This window comes from Pelodiscus sinensis, chromosome 2 (assembly GCF_049634645.1).
Source record: "Pelodiscus sinensis isolate JC-2024 chromosome 2, ASM4963464v1, whole genome shotgun sequence".
NCBI classification, from domain to species: Eukaryota; Metazoa; Chordata; order Testudines; family Trionychidae; genus Pelodiscus; species Pelodiscus sinensis.
In genome coordinates this window covers 113,314,696-113,333,647 of record NC_134712.1, presented here as the reverse complement: position 1 = coordinate 113,333,647, position 18,952 = coordinate 113,314,696, and the positions used below count along the sequence as shown (strand labels likewise).

Genomic DNA, 18,952 nt, shown 5'->3' with positions numbered 1-18,952 from the left:
CCGCTTCATTTTCCTTTGTCTTCCTACCTCATCTACATGGCTCTGTCAACGGAGCCATGTAGTCTAGACACACCCTAGGTGTGTGGGTTACATTAGGCACAGCTCAACATACATAAAAAACTGCAAAGAAAAAAAAATGCTTTCCTTAATTCTCTATGGCCGAGGCATACAAATACACAGAGTGAAACAGGAGATGGGGTTCTGGTTTACACTTACAAAACTCAAAAGTGACTTTGGATTTATCAGATAGGTTCATTCACACTGTACTGTGCGGTTGGTATCACAACTACTACTTACTATGATATTTTCAAGTGACAAAAATATGAAGTTTTGCCGAGCTGCAAGAGTGCATAATATTTTTTGCACGGATTTTGCCTGATCTCCCTCAACACCCTTCTAACCAGGAGTCTGACTGGAACAGATTTGTAGTACTGTGCAGCAGAACCCCCAGTGCATCTGATTGAGCTGGCAACCTCAGTAAATTCTATTTAAGCCAATGATTGTGTGTAAGCCTTCTGGGTGGCTGCGATTTCAGTGCTTTACAAGGCCACCACTCCCATGTAGGTCACCAGCTAGGAAGAATCCACAGGAAGTTTAGAGACCTACAAATAAGCTCACGGAGTTGAAGAAGAGCTCTGGGTCACTTGAGAGCTTGTCTCCCACCAACAGCAGTTGGTCCAGCAACAGATATTACCTCACTCACCCTGTCTCCCAAAGTAGGACAGGCAGGGAACAGGAGACTCGCTGACATTTGCACTTCTGTGACATTTTGTGTAAAATTTTTTGGCTGCAATCTTCCTACTGAAACTCATGCAAACACATGCGGCTTTGGATCAGGAGCCTTGCAAATCAACACCAGATTCAGAGTAAAGGAAGAACAGCAAGCAGCCTTTATTCTTTTTCCTCACTGTGGCAAGTTTTGACACTCTCCCCTCCCTAACCATGTGTGCTGCTAACAGGAAGTTACATGGTGTGACACTCTGCCCCCATTCCCCAATGGCTGGGCTACCCACAGATAGCCAGTAGCAGGTTCATACCCTATGAACTGAGGTTATGTCTACACAGCATGTGAAAGTGTTCAGATAGGCATACCCACGCTACCTTTAATCTAGCGAGCATGACTGAAACTAGACACAAAGCTATGGCAGCATAATATTCCATACAGCCTATCAACCCGAGTATATACCCAGGGAACCAGTTGGTCTTGTATGGCCCACACTGAAGCCTACCCAGCCATGTCTTCACTGCTATTTTTAGCATGCTAGCTAGATTAAAGCTAGCAAGTTGTGCCTACCTGACCTGCAAGTCACACCTCTGACTGGTATATAAATATACACTAACAGAGCTGGGACTTTTAGTGCAGGTAATACTAGAGAATCATGGTTTCCAATTCCTACAGAGATTGAAATGTTCAAGGCAGATCTTCAGATGCCATAAACTGAAACAGTTCCTTAAGGTCAGATTCTCAATTTATATAAAATGAAGGAAGTAGCGTGTCAAGTGAATTTTCCCCATTTCTGGTTCCTAGTTCTGAACTACTCCTAGCGCTTTGCCAATAATGTTGCATACCTCCCAGATCATAAGGGTTCTACAGCCTATTTGATTGGTGCTGATTTGCATAAATTTCAGATTGAGCTACTGTACGTATTTACTCATTGACCTTTGCATTTTAGTAGAATACCTTTGTAAAGATGATGATGAGAGAGAACATTAAAGGGAATGAAAATTGCATCTCCTTCCATCAACACTGATAATTTACCCATTCAATAGATGGGTAATGACTATGATTTAATGATGGCAGGTATTTCCTTTCACAGATTAAAAATACCTGTTGAATCTTGTGGGTATCAATTCTGTGCAATTTTCAAAAAGCAAAGACATTCAGTCTTTGCAAGCTTCAGATGAAATCCTTTGCCATTCTGTTTTTGTTTTCAATATTTGTATTTATTTTATTTTTTAGTAAGAAAGAGAGAGAGAAAAAAGAAGCTCAGCTTTCACTGAAAAGTGGAAATAAGCCCTTGAAACCAATTGCTTTGATTTTTGACAGCTTTCAATACCACTGGCAGTGTTTAGAAGAAAACACAAAACATTTGTGAGCTACTTTGATTCTAAGCAATCTGCTGGCAGCACAATTCCAACATTATTCTGTGCTAGTGGAGCTTCAGTTCTGATGAACAGGACTCCATGAATTCTACTAATTAGCTTTTGCTATGGAAATACATAAAATTCTAGCAAGACAGCAGTTAACTGCCTGTATTTTATCTGGATGAAAATTAGTAAAATACACCTGGCCTGAATAAAATAATGCAGTTAAATGGCCCTACTGTAGGTTGGCTCCTTTGTGAGAGTAAAGGAAGGACTCAGGAAGACCCTCACAACTTGCCTCCCTAATACTGGGGAAACCATAGCATGCCCTGTACCCTCGAGTATAGGAAGTGCCCTCTGCTAACACCTCCTGAAAGATAAACCAGAACCAGATTGAACCAGAGACATCCAGAACTAAAAGCATTAGCAGCTATAACTTGAGCTAAAGCTCACTTAGCTAGGGCTGTAGCAGACTCATCGGCTACAAAGCAGGCACAGAGGAGGATCTGTTAACATTCACTGATGTTAAAATGGTGAGTTATATTTGCATGCCTACATCTGGCTGTGACTCCTCCCACTTTTCTCCTTGCTATGCCCCTGGTTTCTCCATAGAGTATCTTACTGTGCAATTTTAAGTAACTCAACTGTACACTTTTTAGGGCTAATTCCACTTAATGTCATTTTACTGAGGATTAATCATATATCTCCCTAAGCAAATACATAAACTAATCATTACCTGTGTTCTCTTGGACCAGAACTTGGGAGAAATCACACCATGTACAAAACAAAGTGCTGCACAGTACTCAATTAATAATGCCACACATTTAGTACAAAGTACGATGCTCATTATTTGGCACTAAAGAAACTTATAATCTGTTCCCTATAATGTTTATATATCTACCAAGAAGGAAGAGTTCCAGGAGTGCATTAAAGCATTAGTTTCAAGGCATTCTAGATTCTGGAGCTGTCTATATTCCAAGTTTTATCATGTTGAAGTACAGTGCTCCTAAACTGTTTGGAAAGGTGCTGATCAGAACTCGCAACTCATTTGGACTCACTTAAAAAATGCCACACACCTAGAATTCCCTGAAAAATGCACATTTGTGAGCACAAATGCTGATTTGGATGTGCACAAATGGAATGCAGTGTCCTTTGCACCAGGTTGTTGGAGAAGGGATTGCTTGAAACTATTGTATTCTTTTCAGGGGACAGGTTTGATGGAAATAAACCTGGTAACTTAAAAACATTATAAAATAAATCCTGAACCAATGCCCACAAAACTCGGTGGAAAGACTCACTGATTTCATTGTTCTTTTAATCAGCCACGTAAAGAGAGTGGTCAAGCAGCTATTTACGTCTCTAGTACTTTTACCAAAAATTAAAAGTAAAGCCACCAGCTACTGCCCACTCACAAACCAGAAAATAACCAGCCACAAGTTAAAACAATAAGTCAAGCCCAGATAATAACCCCCCAACCACACACTTATCATACCCTGCCTCCCCAAAAGCCTGGGAAAACAAGTAGGGAAGTATGAACATCTGAATATTGTACTCCCTTTACCTGGGCACCAGGGATTAAAGAGTATGTAGGTGTCAGTCTCGGGGTTTCTCTTTGTCCGAAGGATGCCAAAGGGAGTCTGGATAGCGACATAGAGGCGAAATTTCCCCACAATGCAGGTCGGAGCAGACATGATGGACAGCCTAATGGAACTGTCTTCCTTCCAAGTAATCTTGGCTCCCCATGTCCCGCTTTGCAATTCTTCAACCAAAGGGACTGGGATGTATGTGCCTTTGTTTTGCTGTGGATAACGACCTATAGTAATGGAAAGAGGAGGATCCTTTTGTGAACATAGTCAAAAGCTTTATAAATGCCTGAGTTTAACTCTCTCATTGCTTCCTTGTTTCCCCCCAGTGTGTTTGTTGCAAGCCCAGTTCTCTCCTCTCCAATTTATTTAGGACTATTTTCGTTAAATGTTTGCACAGTCCTTAGCACAGCGGGGCTTTGGCCTGTAGGTATTATTGCCACATGAGTAATACATAAAACCTCATCTCAGAATATTTTAGATATTGCATCAAACTTCTCATGAACTCCAATTGCTCCTTTCCCTAATAAATCGTAAGTCAGATCTCAGTAAGCTCTTATATAGATGAATGGAACCGACAAGTCTAATAGATTGAAGATACAGCTTTTATGTACTTTGAAGTGGAGTAGGCAGGACATGTAACTGATTTTCCTTCCCAGTTCATTTTATAATGCTGATGTAGAGATAGTGCCAGATCGGAACATCCCAAAATATTGGGATAGTACAAATCCAGATCTGGATGTGAATTTTAGAACATGGCCCGTCTGCATTTTTCAAGTTTGGGTCCACTATTTTTCCATTTGATGGATTGTTCAGAACCACATAGATAGCACATTTTGGCCTAAAGTCCAGGGACGCAGTAGCCCAGAAACCTTACATGTTCTGTTTATTGGGACATGGAACAGAGGAAATGGACCTGCAAAAGAAAAAGGAATGAGAAAGAAAAAGCAAAAATTAATAACAAGCTTAGGAAGATGAAGTGCAGAATATCTTAAAAACGCCATTAAAAAAGTAAGGTGTAGAGGGATGAGAGAGAATAGAGATGACATTCTGTGATTATTAACAATTGGGATCTGAATGTAGGATTTCCTTTTCAACTGGTGCTGGATTTGATCTTTCTTCCCACTATAGTGGTAGTTTGCTCCTACTTTTTATGTACAGGAATTGTGTAAACAATCCGCAGCAGAGCCAGCCAACTACACACTGGAAACACACACATATTGCTTTTGAAAATACCTTTCTTACACCTGTGCAGTGGATTGGTATTAAAACTCTAGTGTGCATGAGACTTAGGAACCAATTCTGCCATCCTGTATACACAACGTGGCACCATGTAGAAGCTGAATAGGATCCACAATCAGGTAGGTGAGAATTCCACCAGCACAAAGCAGCATGCAGCCTTTGCATGACACCTTTGCCCTCTGTTCCCTGGGCTACACGTCTCATGAGGTACAGCACAGGCTCCAGCACTTAGATTCAGATGATTAATAGGAATTCACTGATTGCGTGACAAGAGACCCAATCAAAAATCCTGAGAAATCTTATGATCTGCAATTTAGCAGGCGCTCTACTACAGATATGAAGATTTTAATTGTTAAAGCAATAAAGGCTAGAAGGTTGGGGGGAGGTTGTTGCGTGTGTTTGCTTCTAATTTTGGGGTGGCCCCTGAATTATTTTTTTTGTGGGTCAGTGGTCCCCAACCCAATAAAGGTGCCCCAACCCTGCCACAAAGAAAGACAATGTGGAAAGCTTGTGTTTTGGACATAAATTAATGTTTTGCTTTATTTAAAACAAAATTTGGAAAACTAGCATGATAAAGTTAAAGAATGTAATCTGCTTAATGATTTTGAATAATAATATTTCCTTTCTTGCCAGTTACATAGGCCCCCTTACGTGATAGCTGTGTACATATGTTTTTATGCTTCAGTGGCCTCATATGAATAATTTAATATTTAAGGTAGAGATAAGGGAAGGCATTTTGTTATCATGCATGGTCAGTGTGCCACAGACTACCAGCAGTGTTCCCTCTAAAATGGGTGGCAGCACAGCTTCACAGGTGATTTATTAGCCCCGCCCAGTCAGAGGCTCAGGCTCCCTGCATGGAACTGTCTGATTGGCCTGGGCTGATTAATCACCTGTGAAGCTGTGCTGCCACTCAGCTTAGAGGGAACATCCAGCCACCCAGTTTAGAGGGAACACTGCTGGTAGTTTGCGGAAAGGTTTCCATTGAGCGGGGTGGACCACAGGCCAAAAAGTTTGAGAACAACTGATCTAAAAGTTCCTCAAGAGATGGAAGTAGACGATCCCTGTCCCTTCCAAAAGGGTGCTACTAGGTGATGATATTTTTTATGAGCAGGGCATATATCCACTTGAAACTGATCTGTGGCTACAAATAGAGAACTAAAGCATTAGATGGTAAAGCCTTTGTTCACAGTCCAAATTCAAACCAGTGACCTAACACTGATATCCTCCATACCCCTCCAACAATCCCTTGCACTGTCTTGTCTTCATTTTTCTTAGTCATGTATTTCATTTGGCTTCAGGCCCGCCAATGGGAAGTTTGTGGGAAAGGGAGCAATTACCTGGAGCCCCAGACTCGGCTATCAGCACAGTGGGGCTAAAGCAGGCTTCTGGTCTCTGCCACTCCTGGAAGTGCAAGGCCCCTGGAGGATGTCTCTGTGCACTGTTTCGCCCCTAGGGCCAACTCTGCAGCTCCCATTAGCTGGGAACTGTGGCCAATGGGAGCTGTGGAGACAATGCCTGCAGACAGTTGTGAGCGGAGACCCCTGGGCCTCCTGCCTAAAAGCCATATGCCGGTTGTTTTGAGAGTCTCCCGAAGTAAGTGCTGCCACCCTGATACCCTCTTCACCCCCAACCACCTACCCCAGGTCAGAACCCGCATGTGGTCCCACATCCAAATGCCACCCCAGAGCCTGACTCCTCACCCACTCCCACACTCAAACTCCATCCCAAACCCTCTGCCCTCACCCTGTCCAGCACCCGATCTCCCTCCCAGAGCCTGACTGCACACTGCCTGCTGCACCCCAGCTACCTGCCTCAGTCTGGTGAAAGTGAGTGAGGGTGGGGGAGAGCCAGAAGTGAAGGAAGGCAGGATGGACTGAGAGGAAGCGATGCCTTGGAGAAGGGGTGACACAGGGGCCTGGCTTCAGGGAAAGGGTGAGGAGGAGGAGCAAGGTTTACACAATTAGGGTATGTCTACACTACAAAGTTAATTCGAACTAACAGATGTTAGTTCGAATTAACTTTGATACGCGCTACACATGCAAACAGCTAGTTCGAACTTAATTCAAACTAGCGGAGTGCTTAATTCGAACTAGGTAAACCTCATTCCACGAGGACTAAAGCCTAATTCGAATTAACTAGTTTGAATTAAGGGCTGTGTAGCCACTTAATTCGAACTAGTGGGAGGCTAGCCCTCCCCAGCTTTCCCTGGTGGCCACTCTGGGCACCACCAGGGAAACTCTTCTGCCCCCCTCCCGGCCCCGGAGCCCTTAAAGGGGTACGGTCTGGCTACGGTGCCCGTGCCAGGTGCAAGCCTGCCAGCACCCAGCCAGCAGACCCTGCACCTGGCATGGCTCGAGCCAGCCACCCGCTGCCACCCAGCCCTCTGCCTCTTCCCAGGACCAGGTTGGCGGCTCCCGGGAGCCTGCCCGGGTCCGCAAGAGGCGGGCGCCCGCCTGGTCTAGTGCAGACATCGTAGACCTCATCCACGACCTCCGCACTAGGCACAGTAAAGTGGCCGGCTAGGGCAGGAGAGCTGCCAGCCTGGCCACCCAGGAGCAGGTGTGCATGAAAATCAGGGTGGTCCAGTGAGACCCCCGACCCTGAGCCCTGAGCTTAGAACGGTCGTACTGGGTCAGACCAAAGATCCATCTAGCCCAATAGCCTGTCTACCGACAGTGGCCAACACTAGGGACCCTGGAGGGGATGGACCGAAACAATGACCAAGCCATTTGTCTCGTGCCATCCATCTCCAGCCTTCCACAAACAGAGGCCAGGGACACCATTTCTACCCCCTGGCTAATAGCACTCCATGGACCCAACCTCCATGACTTTATCTCACTTCTCTTTAAACTCTGTTCTAGTTCTTGCCTTCACAGCCTCCTGCAGCAAGGAGTTTCACAGGTTGACAATTTGCTTTGTGAAGAACAACTTTATGTTATTAGTTTGAAGCCTGCTACCCATTCATTTCATTTGGTGTCCTCTAGGGTATGTCTACACTACCCTCCTAGTTCGAACTAGGAGGGTAATGTAGGCATACCGCACTTGCAAATGAAGCCCGGGATTTGAATTTCCCGGGCTTCATTTGCATAAATTGGGCGCCGCCATTTTTAAATCCCTGCTCGTTCGAACCCCGTGCCGCGCGGCTACACGCGGCACGAACTAGGTAGTTCGGACTAGGCTTCCTAGTCCGAACTACCGTTACTCTTCGTGGAATGAGGAGTAACGGTAGTTCGGACTAGGAAGCCTAGTCCAAACTACCTAGTTCGTGCCGCGTGTAGCCGCGCAGCACGGGGTTCGAACGAGCAGGGATTTAAAAATGGCGGCGCCCAGTTTATGCAAATGAAGCCCGGGAAATTCAAATCCCGGGCTTCATTTGCAAGTGCGGTATGCCTACATTACCCTGCTAGTTCGAACTAGCGGGGTAGTGTAGACATACCCCTAGTCCTTCTATTATGGGAACTAATGAAGAACTTTTCTTTATGCACCCTCTCCACACCACTCATGCTTTTATAGACCTCTATCATATCCCTCCCTCAGTCTCCTCTTTTCTAAGCTGAAAAGTCCCAGTCTCTTTAGCCTCTCTTCATATAGGACCTGTTCCAAACCCCTGATCATTTTAGTTGCCCTCCCCTCTAACACCCTCTCTCTTCCCCTCTCCCACCTCCTTTACCCAGTCTCCCCCAGTTTTGTTCAATAAAGAGAGTTTCTATTTTTGAACACACATGTCCTTTATTTTGTACATCAGGAAGGGGGGCTAGGGAGGGGTAAGTGGAAGGGGGTGAGGGAGGAATGGGGTACAAGCCCCCGATGGGGAGAACTGGGGTGGCTCTGCGGGCTCCTCGGGGTGGAAGCTCTCCTGCAGCCCCCCGATTCACCTCCCCCGAATGGCAGCCTGCGGCAAGTGCAGCCGGGCTGATGGCCGAGTGCTGTAATGTGCCGAGTGTGGGCACTCAGGGCACTGCAAGCCAGGACTGCTTTGCAAGCGAGGAACCCCTGAGAACTGTCTGTCCGGGGTGGGAGTTGGGTCCCTTTAAGCACAGCCCTCGGCTAGCCTGAGACAGCAGCTCCATGCTCTAAGTCCTAACCTGATGCCCTGCCGGCACTGCTTCCGGCCATCCTTAACCTCGGTTCAGGGTCCACTCAATGTGGACATGCTAGTTTGAATTAGCAAAACACTAATTCGAACTAGTTTTTAAGTCTAGATGTGCTAATTTGAATTAGCTTAGTTCAAAGTAACTAATTCAAACTAAAAGTTAGTTCGAATTAGCGCTGTAGTGTAGACATATCCTTAGAGAGTTGGCATATGGAAGCCCTGGTCATGCTAGAAGAGTGTGCTCAGCAGTGCAGCGCGTGTGTGTGTGTGTGTGTGTGTGTGTGTGTGTGTGTGTTGGGGGGGTCATTAACCTGCTCTGGGGCCCTGAATTGTTCTAGGCAGGCCTGTTTATCTGAAGTTGCCTGACCACATGGGAATTGTTCTCAGTCACCGGTTGTGTCCATTAATTCCCTGGTTTCCCTACCATCAAAGTTATTAATTACAGTGGTTTCCATCATGTGGACATTTGCCCATTGGAACCCGGATTGACAGCAAATTCATTTCATATGAATCACCTTGTGTCTACCAGACAGTCACAGATTTGAGTGACCAGTGGCTTGAACAGATTCAAGTCAACAACCTTGATGAGACTGGCTTTAATTTGTATCCCTTTGCCAGTACACTTAAGGGCATGGCTAGACTGCAGTTAAATAGCCATGGCTGGCCCATGGCCCATGGATTCAGAACTCTGGAGCTTGAGCTAATTGCAGTGCTAACTGAGCACTGTTTAATTGTACTATAGATGCTCAGGCTCAGGCTGCAGGGTGAGGTGGAAGTGTCTCAGAGCTTGTGATGCAGCCTGAGCCCAAACATCCACACCGCAATTAAAACCGACACTTAGCCCAAGCCCCATGAGCCCAAGTCAGCTGGCCCAGGCCAGCCATGGGTGTTTAATTGCAATGCAGACATGCCCTTAGCCATCTCCGACATAGCCTATATTGCTTTAATTAAACATAAACAAATAGCAAAAACAATTGCCTGGTGAACATTGCCTTCGTCTGGTAATTTTTAAATTACAGCTTTTGTCATTATCTTTTCTCTCCGGAAGGGTTTGTTCTCAACTTTATGCCCTTTCTGGCACTACATGTTTTTAATCTTAGGTTGTGTTTAGTGGCATCAAACACTGTCTGCCAGTCTAATAAATGAACTGTAGTCCCATCTGGTTGTAAAGCATGTCTTTGATATCTACACTTCCACGTAATGAAGAGAGCTCCTCAGAACAGCAATGCCTCCAGGAAAAGGGCAACCCTATTCACTAGCATCACAGTTAAGCAGCGTTTATGCAGAAGCTTTTGCTCCCAATCTCCCTTCCCCTTACGTCATATATGTGAGCGTGAGTGTACGTGAGAGAGAGAGACAAAGAAAAGAGAATGAATGAATGAATGAATGATGTGAGGAAAAAGTAACTTGTGCAAATTGGAAAAGTGATGACAGTTTAAGATTTCTTTAGCCAAATAAAGGCTTAATGTTGAATGTGATTTGATACAGCAATACAAAGGTTCAGGATACAGAATTCAAAGACAATTTTTTTTTTGGGGGGGGGGGAAGGAGGGAGACTGTAAGACCTTTTGTTATTCTTCCTCATTAGGTCAGATTTTTTACACACACACACTCACTCCTTTTTGGGGGGCATGCTTACCACTCCATTATTAAATGCACAACACTGCCATCTGCAAGAATTCCCCTGAAATATTGCTAACAAATCTATCTGAAGTGCTTATCAGGCTTTTATCATGATAATATCTGAGCACCTCATAATCCTTTTACCCCGTTAGTAATATTTTAGCTCTTAAAAATGAGATCGAATAGGTGGAGAAACTGGATGAATTTGAAGGTTCAAAAAGGAAAAATGTGTGTGAGGAGGGGCAGGTGTTAGAATGTGTTCAACCAGGTAGGAGGAAGGGTTATACGTGTGTGAGAGATTAGAGCAAGAGCAGTCCAGAATGATAGCAGAAAGGTTTGGTAGCTGAACCGGTATGGAGAGGTGCGATAAAGGAGACCCCCTATTGCTGGGAGTCAGACAAGAATTGCTAGAGAAGAAGAAAGAAGGAGCAGAGGCTCAGTGATTTCCGAGCAAGAGATTCCAGGGAGATTCTGGAGCTGAGAGTGGTTAGGATGCCTGTCTTGAGTGGAAAAGTTGGGCTTGTTTCATCTTTTGCAACAAGGGCTTGCGGGAATTGACTGAGTGATTCTGATGGATTATGTAATGTGTATTATGTATTCTACTGTAGAACTCAGTACACATTTACCTACTATTCTTTTCCACAGGACCTTGGCCTCATTCAGTGCAAGGATGGATGATGCTCACTTCATGGCATTTTACTTCTCGTTATTCAATGTGCAGCCATAGGCCCTATTTACTTCTCACTACTCAAACCCTGCTTTGAAGACAGAACTATTAATTACCTCATGCACTTCTTTATGGCACTCAGTTCTATAGCATCCAAATGCTTCCCAAACATTAATGAATGTTCACAAGACCATAGTGAGGTGAGAGGTTATTATCCCCATATTACAGGGGGAGAACTGAGGCACAGAGATTAATCAAAAGTAGCCACTAATTTTGGGTGCCCAAAACGGGAGCTACTTTTTCAGAGAACTCCTTATATAGCATTTTTTACATTCAATACGCACCTTCTATTGACTTTTATGAGTACAGGCAGTCCCCGGGTTACGTGGATCTGACTTACGTTGGATCCCTACTTAAGAACGGGGTGCTGCGACCCCCCCAGCAGACCGCCGAGACTTGTCGCAGCGGTCCCGCTGTCTGCGTCCTCCACGGCGAGAAAAGCTGCTCCGCGTCTCCCTGGTCTGCTGGGGGGGCGCGCAGCTAGTGCGATCCCTTCCCCCAGCAGACCAGGCTTTTTTCGCCACGGAGGACGCGGGCAGCGGGACCGCCAAGACGCACCGCGGTCCCGCCGCCCCCATCCTCCGTGGCAAGAAAAGGCTGGTCTGCTGGGGGGTGGGGTGGGGGGGAAGAACCGATAGTCTGCTCCCCCCCCAGCAGACCAGGCTTTTCTTGCCGCTGGTCAGTTTCAGCAGCGGCTGAATCAGGACGCCTGGGGCAGAGCAGCTGGGGTGCTGCCGGGTTGGTCCCCACAGCGCTGAGGTGCGGCGCTGCGGGGACCTACCCGGCAGTGCTCCAGCTGCTCTGTCCCAGGCGTCCAGATTCAGCCGCTGTTGAAACTGATCAGCGGCTGATTCCAGGAAGCCCGGGGCAGAGCAACTCTGCCTCAGGCTTCCTGTAGTCAGCCACTGGTCAGTTTCAGCAGCGGCTGACTTGGGGACACTTGGGCAGAGCAGCTGGGGAGCTGCCGGGTTGGTCCAGTAGCGTCGAGGAGCGGCGCTGCGGGACCAACCCAGCAGCACCCCAGCTGCTCTGCCCCAGGCGTCCCCAAGAGCAGCTGGGGTGCTGCTGGGTTGGTCCCGCTGCGCCAAGGGTCGGCGCTACCAGACCAACCCAGCAGCACTCCAGCTGTTCTGCCCCAGGTGTGTCCGATTCAGCCACTGCTGGTCAGTTTCAACAGCGGCTGAATCTGGACGCCTGGGACAGAGCAGCTGGGGCGCTGCCGGTTTGGTCCCCGCAGCGCCGCACCTCGGCGCTGCGGGGACCAATCTGGCAGCACCCCAGCTGCTCTACCTCAGGTGTCCCCAAGTCAGCTGCTGCTGAAACTGATCTAGCGGCTGATTCCAGGAAGCTCGGGGCAAAGCAGCTCTGCCTCGGGCTTCCTGTAGTCAGCCGCTGGTCAGTTTCAGCAGCGGCTGAATCGGGGACACCTGGGGTACAATATGTACAAGTTCCGACTTACATACAAATTCAACTTAAGAACAAACCTACAGTCCCTATCTTGTACGTAACCCGGGGACTGCCTGTACTCAGCACATCAACACAGACTCAATTCCAGCATGCAGAAAATGAGAAATACCTAATTGGTTACCATCTGTGAAAAACTTGATTTAAATAATTTGCCCACAACCAGAAAGAAACGCCATAGCAGCAGTGAGGATTGAATCCAAGTTTCCAGGGCGGCATTCAATTGCCTTAACCATGAGACGAGACCATCCTTTCTCTTCCTGCAGTCCCCTGCCTCATTCACTACACACTTTCCAACTTCTGAAACAAATGGGAAGGAGGGCTAAGAAGAGGAGAATGCTATTATATCTAAACTCTGTATCATAGTATATGTGCAGAAGACGACCAAATTCAGGTTGCATTGACAACCATAGGCTATGTCTACACAGCAATGTTATTTTGAAATAACTCGCATTATTTTGAAATAACATAGTTTGCGTCAACACAGCCGGCAGTTATTTCAACAATGTCGAAATACTGTCAAGCTGGAGGACTTCTAAATCTGACTCCTGTAATCCTCTTTTATGAGGAGTAAGGGAAGTCAGGGGAAGAGTGCTCTATTTTGAAATAAGTGCTGTGTAGACAGCACCAAAACTCAAAATAAGCCATTTTGAAAGAAGCTACATAATTGACGTAGTTCAATTTGCATAGCTTATTTTGAGTTAAGCCCTGCTGTGTAGATGTGCCCTTTAGTTATGTCATATTTTAACTTTTTGGTGCTTGCCTTTGTAACCTTAATATTCTTATAGCACATTGCGTGTATGAATTCTTGCTTTTAAAAAAAGAAACTAGCAACCAGACTCTACTCCCAAAAATGTCATCATGTTGACACCCCCATTGGTAGGACTGGAAGCTTTAGTGAAGTGAAGTGAAGTGAGAGAACTCTGGCCTCAAAGTGAGATATTGCCTCATAATGAGGGATTATTCTAGGGCATTATGATGTGTTACTACTCCATGAACATTCATCATAACACTGTTATGAGGGGATTGGATGGTTCTAGGTCAGGGTAGGCAATTTTTTTTTTTGATAGAGTAGCCACTACAAGACTTTGGTATGCGGTCAAGGGCTGCACTCTTCCATATTAATGAAGAAAGTGCAGAGTCTGGGATGGAGGTTGGGTGCAGAAGGGAGCTTGGGATAGGGGATTGGAATGCAAGAGGAGTGTGGGATCTGGGAGGGAATCGTGACCTGAGGCAGGAGACTGGGGTGCAAGATCCATGAAGGGATATGGATGCAGGAAAGGATTCTGACCAGGAGGAGGGAGTGCAGGGTTTGGGAGGTGGCTGTGACTTGGGGCAGGAGTGGGTGCAGGGATCTGGGTTGTGATCAGGGGTAGAACATTGGGGTGGAAGGTCTGGGAGGGGATTGTGACCTGGAGGTGGGTTGTGGGAGGGCGTGGAGGGTCTCGGAGGGGGTTATGACCTGGGACAGGGGATTGGGGTACAGGATCTAGGAAGAGGCAGCAGTGCAGGAGTGGGGCAGAGGGTTGGGGGAGGGAGGGGCCAGGTTGCCAGAGGCAGGCTTTGACTGGGAGACATTTTCTGGGTGGCTCCCAGGCTGCAGCCCAGCAGGTTTCTCAGTCAGTTTTCCTGCGTACCATGATCCTGCACCAGCTACATGGGCTATGTGGAGCTGTGACTGTTGTGAGCCTAGAGGGTTAAGGGATACTTTGCACGCTGCCTGTCCTGCAAACAGGCAGCTCCTATAGGCTGGAAACAGGCCAATGGGAGTTGCAAGACTGTGCTGAGGGTGGGAGCAGCATGCAAAGCCTCTCCCCTCTTCTCCTGGGCTTGCAGCGTTCAGAGAGCTATTCTGAGCAGCATGTAGGGGCTTGGCAGGAAGGGAGCCCGGCTGATGCTTCTGCAGGCTGGAACCAGTGGCTTGGTGGGCCAGATGCAGCCTGCGTTTTGCCTGCCCCTGTTCTAGGTAAGAACTGATCAGTGTTTCAGTAACTTTCATGTTTAGAAGTCTCATTTAAATTCAGACCCAATGAATATTGACCAAAAGTTATTGCCCTCTGATATCCCATCAGTGGCTAGTGTGACAGGTGTTGATAGTTTCAGATCAGTCCCTAGTAAGCAGATGTTCACATCAAAGAAAGTACTGTCACTGACATGCCTGTTGTCAGTCTCAAGCCACAGAAAGGGCAGGGACTAAAAAAACCTGGAGACTGAACTCCTCTTGCCTCTCACAACCAGAGGTGATCCCTGAGGCATGTTGGTTAGACTGGGTGATGATGGAGCTAGTAGTACAGCTATACATGGAGCTATACATGAACAATTTGAGCTTCCAATGTGGTCAGACTGGCCTTTCACAAACCCTCACATTGACTTTTTAAAAATATTAAACAGAAAAAATATTTTACAATAGCCAGAGCTGGCAGTTCCACCTATTATTAAGATTAGCTGACACTTCCCATTATAAGACCCTGTTACTAGAGGCTTATACATTTTGCAAATTTTAAACCATTAGGGCTGAAATTTTGCATGATGATTGTCTGCCAGCGTTTTGGAAAATTTCACCCACAATGGTTTCTGAGAATGAGGTCAGAGAGAAATAAGTGCATCCCGTCCCGGCCCATCCTAAAACAGTCTGGTGAGCTTCTTCTTTGTGAAACTCGATCAGGGATGTGAAGTTTACCAGGAACAAGCCTTTTGTCAAATCTGCAAGTTTTAAGCCTTTAAAAAAAAGTCAGACTTAGCACATACTGTACTAAGTAGAGATTTCTCAGATTTTAGTAGCTTAATTCTCTGCAGACTCTATATCCACTGGCATGCTCCAGCCAGGACTTTCCCTACAATGGTAGCTCAGTGCTGCTACGGGGTAGGGTAGGGCAATTATGGGGAGTGTGTCTGCTGAAGGATGATATTCTGTCTGGGTCCAGACTACACCGAGGAAGAAGCTACCTGATTTGAGTGGAGAGATCAGTATTGCATATTAGTTACCAACTGCTGCAAGGCCAGCAGAAAGAAAGATGTTTTCAGATAAGTCCCACAAAATGAGTGCCATTGTTGTTTGGGGATACTTTTCTTGGAAGACAGAGTGATGGGATTTTTCTTTTGAAGATATGTTTAGATTCCAGAGGACATTCCCTCCCACAACTGCATTTAATTTAAGATATACGTCAAAATGTGCAGGCCCCACACTAATTCACAGTATTCATTTCAGCCACATCCTCATTAGAAGATATTTTTAAAAAGAGATTTGTCTTCTTTGGGGAGATATATTATATACATACACAGTGAGGTTAATATTTTTCCAGTTTGACTCATTCATTTTACCCAGCAAGATCCTTCACACAGAGTATAAAGAATCCATTTCCAAGTAGGTCCTGGAAGTATAATAATTGTGACAGGAAGATAAATAAGTTGGAGCAGAGAGCCAGAGTACAGTAGCTATGTAACAGAGGTAAGCCTTATTATAACAAACAGCCTTAGGATGGTAGCTGGGTGCACTGGGACCATGATTAGCTAACATGCATGAATAACCTTTACAAACACCCAGCTGTCAAAACAACAACCACCACCTAACTTCTCTACCCCAGATAATTACAGACAATAAGGCAAAGTCTACATTAGACCCAGCAGCTCAGCTTAAGGTACGCAACTCCAGTGACATAAAATGCATTGTGGGAGTCAGCTTACTTTAAGCCGAGCTTGGCAACATCACCTTAGCGGGAGAATAATGGAAACAATGTTCCCTTTGGCTTCCTTTACTCCTGGCAAGAGCCGGGGTACTGGCCACTGGCAGGGGCGCCCTCTGAGTTTGATTTAGCGAGTCTTGACTAGCTTTCCATATGCCTGTCTAGCTGTTAGTAAACACCAGAGTGAAAATATATATATGCCTTTGGCATTATCATGACGGAAACTAACAGATTTGTTGTTCTTAACCAACAGCTGGCATGCAGTTGTTTTTATGTTCTTGACCAATTTTAGGGAGTGTGTTCCAATGGTCATAAATAATTCTGGCTTCAAAGAACAGGAACTTTTTTAGAAAATGGAAACAAGATGGGACATGCCACTAACTCTTTGCTCAGCCCATCTTGAATTCCTGTAGGTTTATGAGAACCCATTCTTTCTAAAAGGGAAAATATTTACACAATTAAACCATGGCATTGGATTAAACAGGCAGACAATGTGCTTTGCCACAATGTCACAGTGACCAAGGCACTCTGTTTCTGCATATTGCCATAATGACTGGAGTGACATGTTTTACTAACCATGCCCTTGAGAAAATAGGCGAAGCAACAATCTGAATCCAATGGGTAAAAATGGCTCCATTGTTAGCATTAATCTCTCAAAGGAAATGATTTATGGGTTTTTTTTAAACATTCAATAGAGTCTTGGTCAGTTAAGAGTGAGGTATTTTTCTTTAAAATTAGACTAAGGATCTGGGCTCTGGAGAGTCTCCCATTAGCTTCTGAGGACTTTGGACTGTGCCCCCAACCCTGTAAGTCTTTACTCAGGCAAATGTCCTCTTGACTTTCTTGGCAGTTCAGCCTGGATAAAGCATAAAAGGATCCGGCCTTAGAATTCTTTACTCTTGACTGATTTCATATGACTAACAATCCCTCGGAGCATCGCCCTTAGGGCTTCAGAAAAAAAAAAAGAGAAGGAAGTTTCTGCTCTAGTTTTAGAGAAATATTCCATGATTTATAGATGCATGGAAAGTGGGGGTAGGAAAATTAGTCCAGAGTTCTGGGATTTATGAGCATTTTGGAAGAGGATTGATAAATTAGAGATGTATGATAATATTTATAGATAGCTTCATAAATCCATAGATATTGGTCTATTTAAGGAAGGTCTGACTAGTCCTAAGATTTACAACAATGCATGGAAATCTCTCATTAGAGTAAGAATGTACCATATAAACTCATCAACAGCTTTGGTAGTGTATAGGAAACTGTTCACTCCTGGGGGAGTTCTGTGTCAATAAATTAAAAATTCTGCATATTTTATCTGACAAAACAGCACAGTATCATCACATCGGTTTCAATTATCGTGGAAATTTATTTCAGAACTACAAATCAGCAAGTATGTCTGTAACAATACAGACAACAGGGCGATTCCCACAGGAGTAGGGAGTTAAAGAAACTCCTACAATGACTCGGTTCCTCTTTTTTGGTTACACTTTTGTTGGTCACCTCAGTTTGTGTCACCCATGCCCATTGGGCACATCTTGGAGGGGGGGGGGGACTGCCATTACCATCTCAGGCATTCACAATCTCTCCTCCTCAGAGTGGTTTCATGGGGTGCCTCCTCCCTCAGCTCACACACCTGTACACTCCTAGAGCCCTTCTGTGCGGGTTTCAGGCACCCAGACTTCCACACAGTCAGCCCCTCCCCCCAGCCCAGACACCTTTGCCCTCTCCCCTGCAGACCCCAGCCACTGGGTGCCCCCCAGCCCAGATGGGTGCCCCCCAGCCTCATCCCCTGCACCTCAGAACCCAGCTGCATGGCACCCCTAGCCCAGATACCTGCACACTTACAGGACGTGCTGCAGAATCCCCCCAGGAGTGAAGGCCCATATCAGCAGACCTAATCATACAATTATTCCTGGAAGGAATCGCTGTTAGAACTACCAATTCTAAATAAGCACTTTTACCACCACTTTCACAGCACTGGTGCCTGCCTGGTTATCTGCAGCACTGTGCACAGAGACACAGATTCACCACACGGTCCTTCAAATCTGCTTTGGGGCTTACTGTGCACAAAATACCTGCATTCTCCCCTTCAGAAGGCAGCTGCCAGAAAGCCAACCCAGCCCCAACTTGACCAGAATCAAATAAGTCCAGAACATCTGATGGATTCATGGAGTCAGTCCATCCACTTTATAGCCTCAGCCTGCAAAGCGCTCAATGGAGGCCCTAGAAGAACTTGGAGCTCCCAGAAGAACAGGGAAGTTGCTCTTCCCCTGGACAACCTATTCAATGAGGTGTTAAGAGTGGAACACAATTATGACTGTCCAATCCATTGACATTTAAATTACTTCACTATTGATAATCTTTATAGAAACATTCTGCTAAAATACTGTACTCACTAGGTAGCTGTGTGGTACAGTGCTGTGAAAGGATGTATTTTGAAACAGAGCAG

At 45.7% G+C, this 18,952-nt stretch overlaps 1 protein-coding gene and 1 long non-coding RNA gene across 7 annotated transcripts in view; one reads left to right on the top strand and one right to left on the bottom strand.

Moving 5' to 3' along the window:
- F13A1 (coagulation factor XIII A chain) overlaps window positions 1-18,952 on the bottom strand; it is a 111,600-nt gene that overhangs the window by 48,420 nt on the left and 44,228 nt on the right. For all 5 annotated transcript variants that reach the window (XM_075921293.1, XM_075921292.1, XM_014581439.3 and 2 more), the window contains one exon: window positions 3,647-3,898. In XM_075921293.1, coding sequence (XP_075777408.1) covers window positions 3,647-3,898 — 252 coding nt within the window. The remainder of the gene's footprint in view (window positions 1-3,646; window positions 3,899-18,952) is intronic.
- The window catches only part of LOC112543988 (uncharacterized), a 74,642-nt gene continuing 70,345 nt past the window's right edge, over window positions 14,656-18,952 (top strand). For both annotated transcript variants that reach the window (XR_012901666.1, XR_003087282.2), the window contains exon 1: window positions 14,656-14,786. This is a non-coding gene — a long non-coding RNA (uncharacterized LOC112543988). The remainder of the gene's footprint in view (window positions 14,787-18,952) is intronic.